At 45.8% G+C, this 21,905-nt stretch overlaps 1 protein-coding gene across 3 annotated transcripts in view; it reads right to left on the reverse strand.

Annotated features, from left to right (window-relative positions):
• Nucleotides 1–21,905, reverse strand: part of SPTBN1 (spectrin beta, non-erythrocytic 1) — a 116,243-nt gene that overhangs the window by 68,384 nt on the left and 25,954 nt on the right. For all 3 annotated transcript variants that reach the window (XM_066546068.1, XM_066546070.1, XM_066546069.1), the window contains exon 2: nucleotides 13,404–13,603. In XM_066546068.1, the coding sequence (XP_066402165.1) occupies nucleotides 13,404–13,551 (148 nt within the window). In that variant the 5' untranslated portion in view covers nucleotides 13,552–13,603. The remainder of the gene's footprint in view (nucleotides 1–13,403; nucleotides 13,604–21,905) is intronic.

A 21,905-nucleotide genomic window follows, 5' to 3' on the forward strand; every position in this document is an offset into this window, starting at 1 on the left:
TAATGGATTCAAACGTAAAGCACCAGGAGGGTGGTTTTTTGGGGTTTTTTTTTCCCCAGTTCCACAACAGGCAACTCTAAGTGCTTGAATCTGGTTCAAATGCTCGTCTGGCTCTGGCGAAACCAAGTGAAATAAAAGCAAGCGTGCGATTCAGGCCGGGGTAAAGGCAGCATGGAGCCACGCGCTGCCGCCCTGGCCGGCGCTCCCAGGAGCCGCGCACACCTCAGACCTTTCTGCTGGTTTGTAATATAAACAGCAGCCGCCCGGGCGCAGGCTGATGTCACTCGATTACCATACGGCACCACGGTAGAGCAAAGGAAGGCTGTACCAAGGGCGAAGGGGCGGCGGAGCAGGGGAAGAGCGGCCCGGCTCATGCAACGCCCCAGCGAGTCCTTCCGCCGCGCCCGGGAGCGGCTGCCCGCGGGGTCCCGGCCCCGCGCTCCCGCACCGCCGCCGCGCACGGTGGTACCTTCCCGAGCGAAGCAGCTGGAATTACAACCTTTTGTTAGGAGCCTCATGTAACGGAAAAGTCTCAGATTACTATCACTTGAAAAGGAGGGCACTTTTCTTTATTTATCTGCGGGGCTGTCGGCTTGCAGAAGCACCGCACGCACACAGAAGCGCTCATTCAGTATTTAGCACCAGCCGAGGAGGGGACGCGGGGAGATGTACGCTCCAGCACACCGGGAACAAACGAAAGCTTTGTCAAAAGGTTCTTTAAACAGGCAATTCCTGTCACTTCGGTTTACGTTACTTGACGATATTGAGGATTTTGACATGCCCTGTGCATGTGGCTCCTTGCCCAGTTATCAGTGTGCTGGGTATTACTGCAAGATTAATGGGCTGTGCGCTGAGGGGGAGGGCTCTAACGTAAATGAGGATGCCTCGCCGAGCTCTGACTGGCACCTCAATAGCCTGCCGAAATACAAACGTGCACAGCAGCAGCAGCAGCTGGGCTTGGCCCTGGAAGTCAGTTCCTGCAGATGGTATTAGATACAGGATGTCAGTTTTCCCTCAGGGACGTGAGCTCCCAGCCCTCACTTAGTTGTAAGTGAAATTAAAAGGTCAATTCCACATTCATAGTTTCAGTACATAACATTTGCCTGTTCATTTTTAAAACTGCTGATAATGTTCACACAAATGTTTTCTCTTTTCTTCTTGCATTTTCAAATTCCTTTCTACTGGAATCCATGTTCTCTCCTCCTCCCACTCCATCCCTTCATTAAACATTTCAAAATGTTGCCTTTGTTTTGATACTGTCATTTCACAAGGTTTAAGCCATATAGTGATTTCTGTGAGGACAATTTCTGTGGGAGAAGCTCAGCCCACTCCCCTACTCACAGCAGCCCAAGGTCCTGCTTGGTGCAAGGTGGAAATTCAACCAGCCATTGCCAGCACATCAGGGAACAAATGTGCACAAAGTCCAACCATGAACACTGCCAATTTAGGGAGAAGAGATGGAAGTAGACACTTCTCAGCTGAAGCTGGGGTTTCCAAAAACACATGGACTGTTGAAAATGTCTGGAACACTGCTCCTGAGGTCATAAATGCATTTAAAATATTTATGGCTTTCAACTATACTGTTTTACTTAAAGCACCACCACAGCTCTAGTCCAGAGTTACTTATATTGATAGAGAAGGGCTTTTACTGGGGTATTTCAGTGCATCCCTTTATTTCAGTATAGCTTATTTAGACAAGACTCCTGGTGCTACAGCACACCTCCAGCAGAGCCTAAAACATTTCTGAAAGCTGGCCTCCAACCCCTTCAGCACTACCCCACTTGGTCACAAAGGACTCCTCAGCTGCCCCAGACAGGTTTCACGGTACCAGGGAGGAAAGTGGCTGTGTAGGGGACCAGACCCTGCAGGCTGATGCCCTAAAACCATGTCTGGAAGGAGTCAGGGGATCTGAGGAAGCACCTGCAGTTGCAGCCCCAGCAGGCAGGATGCTGCTCTCCAGACAACAATGGGCTGATGTGGCAGGCTCCTGCTAAACCCTCCCCTGATAATCTTTGTGCAGCCAGCTGTCCCTCCAGCACACAGGCACCCACACCAGCCCTGGCCATGGGCTTTCCAGGGAAGAAGGGCAGCACAAAATACCAAAAGCACCCAAATTCCCAGGAGCAGAGCAGGGTAAGCTGTGCTGTTAACACAGCAAGGTGAACTCTGCAGAGCTGGAGGAGCACATTTTGCCCTCCACAAGTACAGGCTTATTTCCATCACAGATCTTTCTCCTGCAGCTTCCTACCAACAGCAGCTTTTGCCTGCCATGCCTGACCTACGTTATAATTACATGCAAACCCTTCCCCTCAAGAGCAGGCAGGCAGCCAGGCCCTACCTGCAGGCATATCAACTCATTCTGTCCCACCTTGAGCAAACAGGTGTTGCTATGTGAGCTCAGAAGGTAAAACTAAAGTCCAAGTGGCTGACAGGGAAACTGGAGCATTTTTAACATCATGAAGGCCATAAGTCAGGAACTTTTCCCCAGCTGAAAGCTTTCCCAAAACCTTTGGCAGGCAATGCACTAATGCACATGGCCATTATTAAAAATATTAAGAAGTAAACTATTGCAAAAGGAAAATATTAAAACCTAAAAATAATTATTTAGCTTAGCCCCATATAAAACACGGACTGGCTTTACCCACCCCATCATGAAACATTAACACCACACACACACATTTACATTTCAGCTTGTCCCCTGTGGGACAACTGAAGCTGGCAAGCTTCAGGAGATACTGAACAAAATTTAGGGTTTGATTTTTTTTTTTTTTGTCTCTGTCCCCTCTCTGTCCTTCCCAATTCTGGCTGCCCAGCAGCACTAAACACTACCTTAAAGGGAAGGAATTGCAGCAGCTATGGAGCAATGGAGGCTACACAGTGAATAGGGGGGAAAGCTAAAGGAAAAGGGAAGAACCTGTGCTTGAACTGAGCTTACTTTGTTTAAGATTTGATAAACAGAGACACCTGATGTGTTGTCAGCAGCATTTGCTGTGAGTATCTGACCTCATTCGAGCTTCCATCCAGGTTGGCATTTGGGCAGAACAATGTGCCCCCCCAGCAGCAGATGTGACAGACTTTGCTGCTGATGGTTCAGCTCCTGGGGCTGGCCCTGGTGCCAGGCTCAGCTGCCAGAGCCTTCCTGCTGCTCTGCTGGGTACTGCCGTTCATCTTAAAGGCTCTGCTGAACAGGTTGGTGGGAATTCAGTGGAAAGAGAAAAGCAAAATGGGGACATGTCTGTGTTTGTGAAATGCTACACCGTATGTAGCAAGGCTGCTTCCAAATGGGCACCCTGCCAGCTCCCCACTGGTGTGAGTCACACCAAGCCTAATCCATTGGGCTGCTGCTGCCTGCAAATGAGTGAACCTGAGCCCTTTCCTGCTGCCGTGTGGCCATGTTGCACCGGATCGATCACAAGGCTCTGCGTGCACAAAGCCCTTTGTGACACCCCAGTTCTACTCATTTTCCCTGTTTATCTTTAATTGACTAAGCCCATGACAACACTAATTAGATAATATGTTATGGAGGGGATTGAATGCTTTAAAGCCATAGATAGCTTTGGAGTGCTGGGCCAAGTGCAACTTATCACATCAACACAGCTGGAAATTGTCCATGGTGTAATTCATTAGTGGATACAGTAGTGGAGAAAAAGAAGGACCAGATCATATATTAATCTTAGCATATTGAGGAGGGAGGGGTGTGCTGGGTTTTGGGGTTTGTTTTTGTTTTCTTTGTTCTCTAAATTTTGTTCTCATTTTTTTGCCCATAACTGTGCAATAACTTTTGCTGGCACAGTTTGAATTGTCCCAGTCTCATAGCACCTGCCAGGTGACGATGGCTTGTGTACTTGTTCAGAGTGAATAAAACACAAGTGATTATCCACTTAGCCATAATGCAGCGTGTCCTAGCTGACATGATCAGAGCTTTGCAAAGCCTCAAGGAGAACAAGAGGTTGATGGAAATAATATTATGAACGTACAAGCAACATTTAGAAACAGCTGCTTACCCCAGAACACAAAAGAGTCACTCCTGGGCTCTGTCTTTACATGGCTCTGAAAAATGCTGCTGAAGTGAACAGGTTCTGACACAAAGGAGAAAAAATTAGGGTTTCTAAGGAAGAAACTAGTGTTAGATCCAGCAAAAGTGCCTTCCAAATTCCTAATTATCAATGTTTCTAAGCCAGAGCTTACAATAATTATGAGTCTGGTTAATCATCACCCTTGTCTTTTCTCTTTACTCTTTCTTGCTCTTATAAATTCTCTAGTTGGTGGCTAACTAGGAGAAAAAAAATAGAAAAAAAGAAAAAACTACCAAGATAAAAAGGATGATTTATTAAACTAAAATGCCAGAGCAATCACGTAACGTTTTTCTCCTCTCCTGAAGGTGGGTAAAGTTCCTACACATCCCCTAAGTGCTACAATTAGGAACTGAAAACTCATTATCACCCTTGCCTCCATCCTCACAGTAAAAACAAAACCTTTCCTTATATATTGGAGCAAGGAGAGATAGGTTTTGCTGGGATTGTTCTAGAACATAATAGGAAATAGTTATTTTTACCTTATTTAACAATTTGCATAACATGAATCCTGAAGAGTTAGCTGGTTTCCCTCCAGTTTTTTATCTAAGATGCTGGAAGCAGGGAGCAGCAGCCCACACACCAAGCAGAACCGAGCTGCCAAGCTCATTATCTCTGCTGCAGGTACCGGAGGGAACAGAAGCCTTCAGTTTGTAACCTGCCATGTCCTGCAACACTTGGTAACTCTCTCACATGCTGGTGAAATGAATACAAGCAAAACAAGAGATCTCCTCTTCAGTAACAGTTCCATTGCAGAAAGTATCTCAATGTTTCTGTTTAAAGGGGATTTTAGGACAGTGGCAACTACGCTGTCACTGGTTCCTCCCAGTCCCTTCCAGATACATTCTCTGTGACTCACATGGCTTTGGAGAGCCAGTGCAATCCAGAGGCAAGGAAAAGAGGCCCATTAAAAAGTAGGAGACAAGGATTTTTATTACAGAAGGGTCTGTTTACATGCTTTCCTTTTGCCATGTCTGGGCTGGCCTTCCAGCAGCTCAGCTCCGAGTCCCAGGTACAAACCAGCTTTGGGCTCCAGGTGAATCTCTAGGTTGTGACATCTGAGACCAAAACCTTTGGGAATTTCCTCACAAACCAGGCCAGAATATCAATTTATTACTGAAACTGGGTCAGTTCCACCTGGTTTCAGGTTTCAGTTTACACAAGTCCCAGATTAACAGGAAAGTTGACATGACTTTTGTAACAGCATGTCCTTGCTAACTGCAGGAGTCAAACACCTGCCAGGAAGGACAGCAGGGAAGAGCTACAGGAGGCACTTGCAGAACATTTCAGAAGAAATTTCTGTTTCTGTGGGTTTGCATTCCAACCTGTACTGCTTCCCATACTCCATGAACTCACCAACACAGGGAAGTCACCCTGAAAAGCTGTAACTACATTCCCAGGTTCTATTTGTTGCCCATGGAATGCACTTGGCTAGCCCCCTGACATGGGTGGACAGCCCCTACAAAGCCTGTTCAAATAAAGCACACTGCACAGGTACACACTTAACACTACTGGCTGTGAAATTTTGTCATGAAAACACTTGTTCATTTTCATGCAGAAAATTCTTTTTTATGGGTTTTGATTGCTTTTTCAGAAGCTGGCATGATTGTCATTGCCTCTCTCTCCTTTGTTTTCCACCTGAATTGCACCTATGTTTATATGTATGGGAGAGAGACACAGAAATGCCCACCCTCCTTTTTCTCCCTTTTGCACCATTTTGTTTTTCCTTCTTTTTCTTTTCAGTCTGACCAGGAACACAGATACACTGTTGCTACACCATAATCACTCAGGCATGACAATTCAATTTCTTGCTACTCTTAAGCAAAATGGAAATTGGGTGGAAACAAGCAGCAGAATACAGTGATCTTTAAAAATCTCCACAAGCCAGAGTATGTTCCTATCTGGAAATTGCCACCGTCCAGAAAAAAAGCATAGTGATCAATTGACAAGTATTAACTGTGTCCAGCTCATGAAGTTATTATTCCAGAGCAATGGACTTCATTTTTATGTGATGTATTGAAAAAATAATACATTGTACAAGGAGATGTACAAACACTGTCACTTGACAGGTCTCTGCCTTCAAGGCTTAATAAAGGAAGAAAAACTTGAAAAAATCCTCACACAAGATACACATACAAAGTGGTTGGCAAAAAAAATAGTAGTGATTGCCTTGCTCACTAAAAGAGCTGAAAACTGTTAGGGAGAATGCTGGAAACTAAAGAAGCGGAACTTAGAAGTGGATTTTCATCACCCTTCTACATGGCTGGTTCTCATCCCCATTTCTGTTCTTTTTGCCTCTTCCCCATCAAGGAAATTCGTCTCCAGGCAATCTAGGTTTATATCTCTCCAGGATATTACCTCAAGATAAGAATCAAAGCTCTGATCCTAGGGAATGATTTCATCCCTAATCTTTCCCCATTAGAGGAGCTCCAAGGTTAACAGAAATTAGTAAACATGTTTGAATCCTGCACGAATTTCAGTTTGCAGTGTGCTCTGTTAGACATTATTTATACTTCAGGGAGTGCTTTCAGGCAGTATCCCAGCAACAAATAGAAGGAAAAAATGCAAGGCACACTGCAGATTTGGCTGAATAAATAACATAAATACAGAAACATTGCTAGTTAGATGCTAAAGACATGAGATGAGAACATTCTCTTCTGCATACGCATTTTTTTGTGGAAAGACTTCTTTTGAATTACAGACTCATGACTAGGTTTTGAAATTCATCCACAGCTAAGCTCACCCCTGAGAGAAGTCATAACCTTAAAAATATATATATTGCCAATATTGGCATGTGGTTTCTATACAGAAGAAATCCTTTCCATTAATATTATTCAGCAAATTATCTAAAAACAATCTCATTATCAGTGAAGGGTCTCATGGTTTCTCTGTATTAAATATCCCTAAAACATTGACTCCAACAGCAAAGAACATTTGTAGCCTTCTCAGTCTTCAGGTTTCCCATGAAGGGCCACCTCTGGTCAGGTTCCCAGCTGGTGTAAGACAGCATGGCCTCAGAGCAGCCAGGGGAGAATCCAGTTTATAGCAGGTAACAATCTGGCTGGGAGGTCTCCTCTAAATTGTCAACTTCAGCATATTATCCCAGGCTTAAGACAGTGCCTGGCTCAGCTCTCACTGACTGCACGGAGCGTGTCTTCCAGGGAGCATTTCTCCTTTCCCAGAGCAGCTGCTGCAGCCAGAGCTCTTTACCCCCCCTTACACAACTCCTGCCCTGCTGATGCTGAACACTGCCTCCCACTCAGCTCAGTGTTTTGGGGCAGCCAAAAGCATGTCCCTTGGTGCTCTTACTCTTCACTGGTGCCATGGGGATGAATGGATGAGGAAAACTGGACTAGACAGGAGAGCAGTGTGCTGTGCTGCCCTGGGAATGAAGGCATAGCTCCCATCTAAGGAAGCTCCCTCTGGAAGTCAGTGCAGTGCCACGGTACTGAAATGTCTGGGTATGGCCACGCAGGCTGACGTGCTGCAGGATTATCTCCATGCACAGCTCACAGGTAATATCCCAAAGGCAAATACACCTCTGTACACAGAGTCAGCACACGTGCATCAGCTTTCCATTGGCTTCCTCTGGGTACAGATGGCTTTTTATATTTAGGCTTAACTAGAGCACAGAATTCTTTGTACCTTATTTTGTTAAATTACTGCATTGCTGTCCAGGCACAGAGTCCTCTGTGCATAAGGACTGGCTGATGCCTGGAGCTCTCCTCAAGGAACTGTAAGAAGCAGATATGGACCTGTATTCCAGTCCAGGAGCTTAATGAACAGGAATTCCAAGATCCAGGGATCAATCAACACAGGCTCATGCTGGCAAGATGCTGGGCTCTCCTGTATACGTGTCCAACTCAACAGTGCTGAGTCCTGAAAGGATTTCAGTGGAGACGTAAAATGACGGCAGCACTCAGACTTTCCAGACTGGGGCTGCCAGAACTGCTCCTATCCTGCTCCGTCCCCAAAGAAACAATAATCCTCTTTTTCCAGCCCCAGCTCATCCTGCCTGAACAATGCATGCCAGATTACAGTCATTCAGCAGGATGCAACCACTGTCATGCACCACTCTGTTACTAAGTGCTCATAAATCCTGTCCATGGAGCAGACAAGCACATGCAGTTCCAGACAATTCCTAAGGTACATTCAGCAGGACTTCTCAGCAGCTTGCCTCTCTACTCGAGAAGCTACACAAGGCCAGGGATCTAATCAAACTACCAAGAACCTGATTTACACCTTGTAGTTTGCAACATGACTTCTTTGATTTTAAAGAGAGAGAGGGCAAACCCCTCAGCCATGCCCAACTGAAACCAAAGATCACGTTGTTACAGCAGCAAGATACAAATGACCTGGGTACCAAGCTACATATTTAATCATCAAATACATTGTTTGCTTCTGCTTGTGAGTTATTTTATATTTCACAGAGATACTGGCTCTTCTTTTTGGGTCAGTCTACTGATAATCTTTACAAATAAACCCACTAAGAACAAAGTATTATTTATCATCTGGTTTTTGCTATCTGCTTTAGAAGCAGCTCTCCAAGGGAACTTTAAAAGCCAACACATTAATGCACAGCGGCAGATGGGCTGAGCTTTTCCTTGCTCTCTGATAAGAGCACAGTGTGCATCAGGAGTCCCAGCCAGCACCACAGGTGACATGTGGCAGTACAGCAGCCTCTCTGCTGCCCTGCTCCTTCCCTTTGTGCCTGCATGAAACACAACACACCAAATGACACTGCTGCTTCTAACAACTGCAGATTCTGGGAAGGTTAGAAACGACAGAAGAAATTGTTCCAGAAGCAAAATCCAGAAGGAAAGCATAGGGTGAGGTCAACATTTGGAAAAGCTTTTGTTGAAATAATTCCATCAACTTTCATCTGAGCAAAACAAGATTTTTCAAAATAAGCCCTTTCATGCTCATCTGGGTATGCCTGCATCTGGCCTGTAGCTCCAAACAAACCCATGGGCTGACAACCAGATCTGCCACACCAGTGCAGAGCAGATTTCACTGCTCTAAGTCTTTTATTTCTGTTTGGTCTCAAGTGAATCCTTCACATGCCCTCTCAAGTTGATTTACGAGCATCATTATAATGCTGAGCTCTCCTTTCTTATCACTTGCTGCTATTAAAATTAGTGACTGATTTTTAAGTTCTGGACAGCTCAGGTGCAGGATACTTAGGAAACACCCTGCAGGAGCTTATTCTCAGTATGCTCTTCCAAAGCCAAGAACAAATCCAACGTTTGTTCTCTTGAGCTCTAAATCATTGGACTTTGCCCTTTTTTATTGGTTTGACACCTGAAATTTCATTCTGTATGCTCAGAGTGAAACAGAAATTTTGCTCTGAGAGAGGTACTCAACAGCAGGGCCAGGCAGGTGTGTGATACCTGGAGAGTTCTAGAAGCAGAATCTTCCTTCTCATTTCTGTTTGGGGTTGTTCTGCTGACTTTTTGCACTGCAGCTGTGGGGGGAATGGCTCAAATATCAAGGCCACAAGGGGCTAATTAGCCCCACTTAAGGTACCCAGAACTTTCCCACTGGAAGTTTTCTCTAATTTTTTTTAACCTTATGAAATGGCTATTCCAATATATTAAAAAATTTTCAATAGTGTAACTTCAGGAACAATTTCAATGCTTTTTTCCCCTCTTGCTGCTGGGAGAATTTAAGGGACTGGCATGAATGACAAGCCTGTTTTGGGCAACTAAGGAAAGCTGCACAACAAATGCAGCCTCCTGGCTTGCCCTGCAAGGCTCGTGAACACCACGTCGTGCAACACCAGTGAGTGCCCCGACCTACGCACGGCCACTCGGGTGAAGCTGGAAAAGGAAAGCACTCCTGCCCACACTAGGAAAGTCCTCTCATTTCATAAACTTTGAAATTGGTTTTAATTTGTGGGCCAGAGAGCTGAGTCACAGACCTTCTGGTCACTTGGATGAACCCACAGGATAAAAGGGCAAAATATAAATGAGCAGAAAAGCGAGTAACTGTAGCCAAGTTTAATATTGAATTAGCTAACTGAAGGAATGGAAAGTTCTGGAGGTGACAACTCTCACGCTACTGAGAACAGTGCCTGAGCTGGCAAGCATGGCACACCTGAACCTCACAGCCCAAAGTCTGAGTGTGAAAAATTCTGCTGAACAACTGGACTGTTTCTTAAGATTTTTGCAAGATCTTCATGCACCAAGGAGCTGCACAACAAATACTGTTAGCTAATGGTCCTAGACAGATGAAATCCAACCCTTGAGGATTTGTGAATGAGGAATCTTGCACAAACACGATATCTTTTTGGCTCCTACAGAGCAGGTAGAATTACCTGGTCTTCCAGCAAGACCTTCCAAAGAACCACGGAGAACAAGGACAGGTGAAAGATGATTTCCTACAGTGGGATACCTTACTTGGTGAAGAAGGGATCAGTTACCTTCTTCTCATATCAGTTGCAGTGAATTAGCTCAACACAAATGGCAACCAATCTGGTTGCATATCCCTCCAAATCTGGATTCTGATTGAAAGTTGAGTTCCCAGATGATTTCTTGGTTTTAAACCAAAACAACCCTTTGCATTCTGGTTTTCATGGTACACAGACTGCTTTAATACCATCAATTATCAGCTGCTGTACTAACAACACTGGTTTTCTCCTATTATTATATCATACTTGCTTTACCTGAGCTTTCCTTCAGGACATTGTTCCGATCACAGATTATTCTGACCACCATTTCCTGCCTTTGTTGTTTAAATATTTCAACATCCTGATGGAATTCTGGGGCCATCAGGATTCTTTCTATAGTGGAGTATCAGACACTGGTTACAAACCTCACTTATTTCCTCACTCTTTGCCTTACTTCACCTTAAAGGAAGTAAGTTTCACTTCAATTACAGTGAAGCAGAATGAACATGAGATGGAAGCTCAGCCAAAGAGGCACTTCACAGCTTGTGGGAGAGTGTGGAAAGAAGATGCCTGCACCTGCAGAGAACACAGAGCCATTAGTCAGGCACTGTAACATGCCCACAGCTGTTCTACTTTGGAATACAGCAGCTTGCATCTGGGTGATGAAATTTAAGGAACCAGTGCCTGGTGTGTTCATTTGAAACCTTTCCTATTAGGACAAGGGGATGATGATGAATGAGCATTTCACAGACTGCAAGATGTTGATAGCATTCTGTTATATCTTGTCACCGGCACACTGCAAGGGGACAGCCACAGGCACTCTTGAGATACAACCCACCCATGACCTCTGCAGAGAGAAATGTTATTGTCAGAAGGATGTTCAGTCTTGCAGATGTGGGGAGGTGCTCATGCCCACAAAGAGCCAGCGCTCACCCAAGTCAAGCTGCAGCGTTGTTCAGTCAATCCTCACCCCAAAGGTGTCACAGAACTGCTTCAGAGAGCACTGAGGTTCATGCAGAGGAAAGTGATGGTGACAGCCCCTCAAACACAGGGGCTGCAGAGCCCAGAAGCACCTCCTGACATCCCCCAGCTGACTGTGTGTGCACCAGGCTTTCACCCCGTGGTCATTGTGCCCAGTCCTGTGACACGCAGCTGAATCAGAGAGCACCTTTCCAGAAAGGGCCTGTCTCCACTGAAAAGGGACAATGACAGAGATTATTGCCAGCCCAGCTCCAGGCTGCAGCTGTTAAAGACCTGCCAGTACCTTTCTGGGGAGATGCAAGGGAAGATTACCCACCAGACAGTATATCTGAAAACATACGTTGAACAGTGCCAGGAGTAGCATAGCTCAGCCTTTAACCATAACCTTGGATTTGAAATACAAACCTCTCCTCTCTCCTCTCTCCCTGCACCATGATTAAGCTTTCAAGCAGTGCTGCAGCAATGCAGGATGCTAAGCCAAGTTTTGGCAGCACACAGCATTCTCAGCACCAACCGTAGAGAATTACAGGTATGGAAAGGTATCAAATTAAAATAACCATGAGTAATGCTTATTCAGAAGAAAAATAAATACACCATACTGTGGGGGAAATTGTTTAAATATCTGAATCGAATCTTCAGCAAAATTATTTGCTTTGCCATGGGTATGTGTTTTAGGCTAGCTAAATAATTCAAGTACTTTCCTTACATTACTTCTCCTTGAAATGAGAGTTTCATGTTTATTATTCATTACTCAGGTGGGGAGCTCTGCTTGCTATAAAAGTAAGTGGAACAAGCAGCTGCAGTAAGGTGAGATCTGGGACCCAAACACAGCTCATGAGCTTTGTACTAAAAGCATTTCCCACCCAAGGAACAGGATACAACCTACAACCACTCATGTGGTAGGAGTAAAACACAGTTTCTTCCTCAAACAAGAGTAAACTATTAAAATAAAACAACCCAAGCTGAGATTCATTTTGTCTCTCACCACAGGTACCAGCAAGCTCCTTCTGACCCCACTCAGCACAGCCCTGCCCAGGGAAGGCATTTCCCCTCTCATTCCCAATGCACACTGTGACGGGAGCTGCTGTAATTAAAAGCAGCAAAATTTAACACACGTCCCTTCCCTGTGAGCAGTTCCATTAAGTCAATAGCATTACAATCCCCAGGAAGAGTTATGTGATCTGCTCTCTGCCCACCTGCATGAACTACTTCATTTCCCTGTTGCTGAGCTCCACACCTGATCCTGGCCTGTGCCCGACACGTAAAGGTGTTTGGCATCTGATGCATCTCCATGGCTGGAGTGGAGAGCAGGAAGGGCACGCTGCACTCCGGACCCAGCCCCATTGGAATCACAAATGGAACAGGTGATACCTTTGTCTCAGTGCAGCTGATTTAATAAACCTGTCTCAACACCTTATGAAGTGTCGGGTTTAAACCCATTCCTGGAGCTCAGATTTCACCAGCAGAATGCTCAGCATAGTTTTGAGCTGTTTTCTGTGCCTGTCCCACACTGCCAAGACATTTTGTTCAGAGGTCAGAAATGTGGGCATGCTACCATAAAAGTCAGGAAATCATTTACAGAATGCATAAAAATTGCTTTGCAGGGCAGTGACTCAGAGCTGAGAGGACATGACATAATCTCTTTGCTCTATAAACAAATGCAGTTAATGTATAGCCCTTAATACGCAATAATCAAACACAATCTTGTTTCAAATGAGAAAAGATCCAATCTGGTTTCATTTCTCTGCTGATGACAGTGGAATTCAGCAGAAGACAGCAATCACTTCACAAAGAATGTATAGTCCCATCATTCATTACTGCATGACAACTACCTCCACCTACCACATTCCTCTTTCCAGGACTAGTGAGCCGTTTTGCACACTTCCAGATGGAGGTATTTTGAAGGAGACCTTTGTTACCCATTTTTATTTTTTTCCCTTAAACCCCAAGTGGGTGCTTACCAGCCAGGGCCTTGATGCGGGAGCGCTCAAACAGCCGAGCAGAGCTGTTCTCATTGTCCCAGTCATCCACATCCCAGCGGTTGTTGACGTCGCTGTACTGCTGTTGGATCTCAATGTTGTCGTAATCTGTCGCTACCGTCGTCGTCATCCTGAGTCTTCTCCTTAGGCTCTCCTCACCATCAGATTCTTCCTAAAACCCTCTGTCAAAGAAAAACACAAAAATATAAGCATTTAGAGGGTGCTTATATACTGGAAGAAAGTCATAAAGGTCAAGCTCAGGAGTTTTGGTGTCAAAAATCAGTGGCTTTTACTTGAAGACAAGATCAAGAACAGTAAATACCAACCACTCTTTCAGAGAACAAATAGTCTCAAAAAATTAAGTGCTTTACCAAAGCACAGAAGCTTTGCTGCACACACACATCCAGGATTGTCGCGTTAAGCTCCGCAAAGCAGAACGCAGATGGAATAGTGCAACAAAACAATTCCACAGCTTTCATTTTCAAAAGCAGACCATTGGCTTTAGAGATCTGTGAGTGTTGGTAAAAGCATATGGAGCTGTGAATAACTTGGCCTCAAACACAAAGATGACCATCACACCTTTACAAAATGGTGCAAATAACTGATGGAAAAAAAATACAGATTCTGAAAAAGCCGCATAAGTATTTGACAAGCAAAAGCCTTTTAACATGTGTCTGAAGAAATATTTCTGTCTCCACATGCAAATACTGACTTTGTGACTGGTCCTGGCAATTTATTTATGAACTAATCCCGATAAAACCAACTAAATGATGCATTACTTTGAACTCTCCACAGGAACAACATGGCACCCACCAACGCAACCCTTGGGGTGAGGTTCTCCTCTTTCAGGGTGCTGTTTGCATATTTATTCTGTTTTCTGACTAGGATTTCCATGTATTTATGGGTACTAGATATAAGAGAGGCAGACACCCCTGGAGGAGGAGGAGGGAGGTTATACACAGCTGGGAGCCCAGCGGGAACAGCGCTGAGAATCCCCTTCACCCTTCAGTGCTCAGTGAGACCGTGAGGAGCGCAGGGTGCCCCTCACACACAGAAACTCACAGTTCACCTTTGCAAAACGCAATAATTACCAGAAATGCAGTTAAATACAGGGGCAAGGGGGAGCCAGGGGGCCGCCCTTTTACCTGGGCGGGGCCGCGCGCTCCCTTCACAACGCCCCGCCCGGAGCTTCTCTTGTATTTTCTCTCTTTTATCTCACTTTTTTATTTTAAAATAAAATGTAAAGAAAGAAATTTTTAAAAAGAGAAAGATCAGCTCCACAGCCGCCCTCCCCGGCAGCCCGGAGCGCAGGGCGGGGCCGGGGCCGCCCCTGAGGGTGAGGCCGAGCCCGCCCTCACGGCGCGGCCGGCGCTGCCCCTCAGGCCCTCCCCGCCCGCCGCGCTGGCGCCACCTGCCGGCCCGGCCGCTCCCGGCACCCGCATGTCGCGACATCGATCCACCTCGCCCGCGACAGGCGGCGGGGCTGCCCGGCCTCACCAGCGGCGTTCATTCCCCGTCCGGGCCCGGTACACCACAGCCGGGCCCCGGCCCCAGCCCACGGCAGGTCCGGCCCGTGCCACCGCGCGGGCAAATCCCGGTGTCTGGCGCAGGAACGGGAGCGGAGCCGCGCTGGGGCGGCTGTTACATAAGGAGCTGTTAGCAAAGGCTGAGCGCGAGTGCTCAACCTTCACGAAAGGTAAAAAGGAATCGCTTCAGTCATGGGAAGCTGCCAACAGAGCGAGAGAACGCTCTGGAGGAGAATTGGCTCCGGGGAAGGTCGTGGGGACGATGCTCCCGCGGCGCATCCCGCAGGATGCATCCCGCTCCGGCTGGATCCTGCCCTAGGAACAAACAAAAGCGTGGAGCAAAGACGGGGGAAGGATTAAATCCTCCCTCGCCGCGTTTCTGCACAGCACTCACCAGCTGATCCTCACTGAGCATCAGGCCTAGACAAAAACCTCCCATTGATCCCTGTACACAGGCTGCAATCAGGGTTAATTCCAATTAAATCCACGGAGCAGCCAGGATATAAACAACGAGTGGGAACAGGCTGGTTGACAGCATAATTTTCCATCTTTTCTATATTCACCAGTGCTCAAGGAAGAGAAGGTGTGCCACTGGAAAAGCTGCAGGTCCAACCATAAAAATCACTGAACCCAAAATCGTGATGGAATGACATGTAATTTAATATAGATGGAACAAGCCATGGGATTTAATTTATTTCTGTGTCACTGCTGTTTAGAAACACACACAACCTGATCCTGAATAAATTTAACTCCAACTTGTGCTTTATCACTTCTCCCATCCTGAGCATCGCACAAGCAAAATCTATCCCAGATAAAGCTAAATTGAGCATGAAATGGCCTGTTATCCCATACCTATAGGGCCAGAAAACCTGCATCCTTGTTCTGATTCTGATAAAAGCAGCTCCTCGCTCCCTGACATCAGGCTCCCTTTTCTGGGATGCAGCTCCCCACCACAGGGACAGTGGAGCAGGAAAATGCTGCAGGGATAAAAATAAGCACCTTGCAGCAAAGCAAGGTGAGGAGAACACAACGGAATCCTGATTCCAGAGACAGACCCAGCTACAGAGAGTGCGGCCACCACCCTCAGCCTCGGCTGGAAAACAGCTTTCCTTGAGTCCTGCTGCAGCTCCAATCCAGCACAACCCACTGGTGCCTCTGGGAACAGGGAGGGAAGACAAACACGAGTCCTGGCAGAAACCTGCAGGCTCCCGACTGCAGGGATGGAGGTCCTGCAGCTGGGATGAGCTGCAGCAGCACATCTTGTGTCTGCTTTAAGGATGTCCCGATCTGACATGAACAAAAGCAACTGACCAGGGAGCAACAGAAAATGGTTTGGAATTTTCCTGGAGCCCTTAATGCAGCCGAGTTCACTGTTAATGACCTTGAATGTTATCCACCTGTGAAATCAGCCCTGCCGTTGAAGGACCATGCTGAAAACCCTCTGTGTGTGTGTGTACAGCACACGCAGACATGTAACACACCTATATTTACAGATATATTTACAGATTTAGTTTAAGCCTCTGCGTGGAGCACCCACCAACATCCACAGAGAGATCACCACGGAGCACAGGGACAGAGGGAAGCCCGTTTTCCAATAGGAACAACCTTTGTCACTTAAACATCCTGGTCTGGCTTTAAGCTGAGATACCCCTCTAATAAAGGAATTATGTTTTCTGCAGAGAGCCAGAATTTCAGCTGCCAGCATCCCAAGCAACATCCTGCAAGCCAGCCCCCTCTCAGAACTGGGTAAACACACTGGGAACAAGGCATGTTCAGAAATGGCAGGGCACAGCTCCTTTACTGTTCACCATTCAGCCTCACTCTAGGATGACATATAGCACTTAGAGCCAGAGAAAGCAGGCACTGGGGCTTCTCACTTAATCCACGCCCTCTTAAACTCATCTGCCAGTGCTGCTGCACCTGGCTTGGAGATGTTAGCAGGCAATTCCAGGGATAAACAGGCACAAGGGTGAGCTAATAAACAGCGTGGAACTGCTCTAGGCCCTGAATCCGCAGGCCCACCACGATGGGTCTGGATCTGAAAAATTTACAAAAAAATCCGTAAATTCCCGAACCTCTTCCTCATTGATAAAATATGACTCTGTTTCCTTCTGCCATGTGTACCACGCTAAACGACCTCATGAGACAAAAGAGATCAAACCATTTCATTTCAAAGCATTCCTTAAAACCTATTGCATAATCTGAGGGCGGGAGGGAGGGGGGGCGGTTGGCATTGTCTTCAAAAAGAAGAAATGGCTGGAAGAAAAAAATCAGCTACCAGGAAGAGCATTTTCTCAGACACTTTTCAAAGGCCATATCCAGGGGTCAGACCTTTTGTGTTTACTTTCATAAATAGACCAGATTTTGCTCTGTTTGTTTTTCAGATAATAGAAAACAAACAGTTTTATTCAGCCCATCTGAAGAATGAATTAATTTTTAAAAAAACTCATTGGCTACTCTTAAATGCAATCATGTAATTCACTAAACAGCTATGACTATGATCCCTGAAATTCTGCCATAACCACACATCTGGAATTACTTCCTAATAGTTACATTTATCTTTAAAGCAAACATTGTTTTTTCAAGAGTTACTATTCTTCCAGGAAACATGCTAAGCTGTAGTTAGATTCATGTTACTCTAACTAAGGATTGTCAAGAGGTTTTTATGGTGCTGTGATTGAAAAAATATAGTTTGAACAGCAATCCCCAAACAGTCTCATGGCTTATGTAAATACTGTTCCTGGCTAACACATAGCCCAACCTATTGCAGCTTTCCTGGCATTAAAGACAAATTGTAAATTCATCTCTAACTCCCACTGATGGTGTGACAGGATTGAAAAGGGCACACAGACACTCCCATCTCCAGGCCACCAGAGCACATGGGTCTGGTGACAAGCACGGACACAACCACTGTGACACAGAGAATGGTGTCCTGATCCCACAGATCAGATAGGTACCTCCAAGAAGCCAAAATTACACTCTGCCTCCTTTCTGGTAGCCCTCTGAAACCAAGGCTGGACAAGCACAGAAAGAATTCCATTACCCTCTTTGCAGGATACTTTCCCTCCCAGTTGGTCCTTCCCCCTTACTGATGCCTCAGACCATCTCACCAGTCCAGCTCTTCACTTTAGTGCAATGATTATTACTAAAAAGAGGGAAATTTTGATAATATGTAACCAAACTTTGCATTTATTCTGAGCAACATTCAGCTCCCTCCTAGCAACAGCACAACCGACATTTAATAATTCTTAAATGTCATTTTAAGCCAATATTTAAACTGGAGAATGGAAGTTCCTGAACTCTCAGGGTCCACCCACATCTTGTCACCCCAACAGGGTCAGATTCTCACCCTAAGCTTCCCCACAGGGAAAGTGGCCTGGTCAGAGTCAATAGGGGCACCTTGGGAGAGGCTCAGGGCTGGATGCCAAACACACATCAAACATCCCCACAGGTCAAACTCTGCACGTATTTACAAAAACACTGTGTAGAAACTCAAGAGTTGTACAGAACCCTTGGATTGAGAAACTGAATTCTGAGCAGAAAGCTTAGAAAGACTGGGAGATGCATGTCCCAATTCCAGCCATTTCTCAGCCTGAAGCCCAAGGAGGTGTTTCCAGGCTCTCTCCCTGCTCAGCCCCTGTGATGCTGAACTGCAGCACATTTCCAGGGACAGGAGTTCCCCTGTCCTGAAGGGGCAGCACACTCACTTATGTTCTGGCTTTTTGTGTCAGCTGCTGAACCAGTCCCAATATAATAAAGGCAGTAACTCAGCAAGGCTGTAACTCCCTTGACCTCCAGTATCCCCTCTCCCAGTCCCATCTTTCAGGCCACAAACAGAACCATACTGTTTCTGCATTTTCCAGCCCAAGAATGCTCTGTGTCTTTGCTTCCCTTTACCACTTTGTGGTGCTGACTCCTCTGACTCTCCATGCTCCAGGACGTGGAGCCCAACAGCCCAAAGCACCCTGAAAGGTCACAGCAAAGGGGGGACAGGCTGTGCTACCAAATGCCACAATCAGCCCGTGGGGCACTTCAGGAATGCACAAACAAGGCAAGACTGAAGCCTCTTTATTCCCAATACAGGCTGGAAAAGCATGTGAAGGTCACTAAAATCAGGCAGCCCGTCCTTCACAAGGGAGGTCTGCTTCCCACAGCTCAGATAACCCATCACTCCAAAGACCAGGCAGTTAAAAGGGGATTCCAGGCTCTTGTTTTCCTTCTGAGGTCCCCAGGATATCATGCTCTAGCTGGGAGATGGGTACATAATTAAATAAGCACTGAAACAGCTTCAGAAAGTGTTTGTGCTGCTGCCTGAAAACAGACCCAGCCTCCCTGAACTGGAGCCCCCAGTGCTGCCAGCAGGGGTGAGCAGGGCACACCCAGCACCACGTGCCCCACACAGGACAAGGATTCCAACAACCAAGGGCACCAAGGGCACAGAGGAACTCAAAATGGCTGAAAATAGGTTATTTAAAACCACAAATATCTATTTCAAACCTTTCAATTCCAGCACAGACCATTAAAACCTACTGGTCTGATACTCTCTACACTTGGAGCAACAAAGTTTCACCAAATTTTTCATACATCACCCAGTAGATCTGGACTCCAACATTTTATCCTGGAGACTCCAGAATAATTTAATTGATATATGTGGTCCAAATTGGCCCTCTGTAATCTGAGGTAGCTCCATCCAGCTGAGGATACAACCCAAGGTGTGCCAACATTATTTGGGGAGCCTTCCTAAAACACCAAAAGGGTAGAAAGAGGCATCATATGGATTTCATCCAAGGTCAGACACAAAACAGGAGTTGTGGGGTGAGAGTCTCTTGGCCTCTGCATTTCCCTGTGGAACATTCTAGAACAGATACTGCCTCTGAACCATCTTCTAAAGAAGGCCATGCCCCACAACTATATACAAACCATGAACAGACTAACCCAGAAAAAATCTGGACATTTTAGGTAGAAAGTGGCTGGTTTTGGAAAGAAGTTAATAAAGAGGAGTAGAACAGAAGAAGGACTGATCCTATCACACACAACACTTCAGGGTGGAGAAGGCACTGAATTCCTTCTGGGCTGCCTTTCCTTTTCCCCTCATCTTTTGAAGAATGTAAAACACATTTTGCCAAGCTGCTGAGGGGAGAGCTCTGTCTCAGCCATGAGCAGCTCCTAGGGAGTAGCATTCCTGCATCCATACTGAAAGAGAAAATCTACAGGGATCCAGAAGGGCCTGGAGTGATACACAGAGCAGGAACATCCACAAGGGCTGTGAGAATAAAACTCCGCGTACTGGGCCCAGCTCAAAGAGTGCTCAAGGGTCTAAACTCCTTATTTAGTTTTAAAGCAAAACACAGAGTACTCGACCTCTTTCAGCATGTGTTTGTGGTTTTCCCTAAACAAGCACTGCTGGGCAAGGTAGCATTAAAGCAGTAAGAGCTTGGTTCAGCTCCAATAAGGACATCATGAGATAGTCCATGGCTGCTCCAGTGAGATCCATCAATTAAATACAGCTTCACTCCAACTCACAAACCACCTCTGTATCCAACACAGACAGAGGAAACCTAACTCAGGACCCAGTAAATCTTATGAACTATCAGCTGGGTATTTTCTAAACCTGCCATCCTCTTTTCTGCTTCTAAGTCATAAAGAAATTCCCATATATTTAAATTCATGCAGCTCTTGGTCATTTGCTTTTAAAAAACACTTTCATCATCCTCTTAGTCTTTCCTGTGTCAGTGAAAGACAGACTCTGAAATTATTAGGATATGTGGGAATGTCCCACCATGCATGTGGCTTAGCTGGAAAAAACCTGGGGGACCAGCTCAGCACAGCAGTTTCTCTCTCCACCTCAATTCCTGCATTGTTTGTAACTTCTACATTCCAATTACTAGATTTCCCACCCATTTTCAGAAAGAGCTGCATTTTTGAGTAGGGTAACCCATCCAGAAGGTGCCTTTTCCAAAGCCTAGGCCGAGGGAGGATGGAAGGAAATTCAAGAGTTCATGAGTTTTAATTGAATCTGCTCTTCAGACCTTGCAGACTTGTTCTGGTGCAATCGCGGCTGGCGACTTTGAAAAGAGAGGAATGAGCAGCAAACCAGGGATTATGTTCTGCTCAGGACTGGAATAGCATCCTGAATGTTGTGAGGGCTTTACAAGACAGCCAATATGTGCTGGTGCACCTGTGTGCTCTGATCTGTGGGGTCAGCAGCTGGCATACCACTCCTTTTTCTGGGGAATATGACTGCCAGCAGGCCAAGAGCCCTTCAGCTCTTACAGCCCATGCACTTATTTTACTATGAATTCTTAGACAGGAAATTCTGACTACAGAATTACCTGAACTTTTTGATAAATAAAAGAAAGTAATAGCAAAAACATTCTGATGGTGGTAAATTAATATAAAGTGATTAAAAATCTGAGTAGAATTAACAACATATTGTCTGTATACACCATAAAGGGTGCTCTGGGTTGAACCCAAATGAAATCCTCAAGAGGAAATGAACTGGAGGGGGAATCAAAAAGGCTCCAGGTCATCTGAGTCCCTTCTAGAAGCACAGGAAGGACTTTTCTGACGTAGGCTCTCACTGAAGATAACCTTTACTCTGATCCACCCCTCAGCTTCAACACATCTCAGCCATTTCACACAGAGGAGACCAGGACCTTGCTTCACCAAACCACCTTGTAAAGTTGTCAGAAGCCTCTGCATTTCACCCTTTGCCATCCTGATCATGGAGCAAGGCAAAGATCCACTTTCCAAACACCTCTAAGAAGCACTTGTGGATGGACTGATGGAGGACACCAGGGACAACTTGTCTGGCAGGAAGGAAAACTGATGTATTTCACTACTTATCAACACATTTTCAAAGAAACTACCTAAAAAATTCCTTCCACAGCCACTGAGCATTTAAAGGACAATATTTAGTATCACACTGTTCTAGAAGCTATCTGTGGGCTGACCTTCA

The sequence above is a fragment of the Molothrus aeneus genome, chromosome 3 (assembly GCF_037042795.1).
Source record: "Molothrus aeneus isolate 106 chromosome 3, BPBGC_Maene_1.0, whole genome shotgun sequence".
NCBI lineage: Eukaryota > Metazoa > Chordata > Aves > Passeriformes > Icteridae > Molothrus > Molothrus aeneus.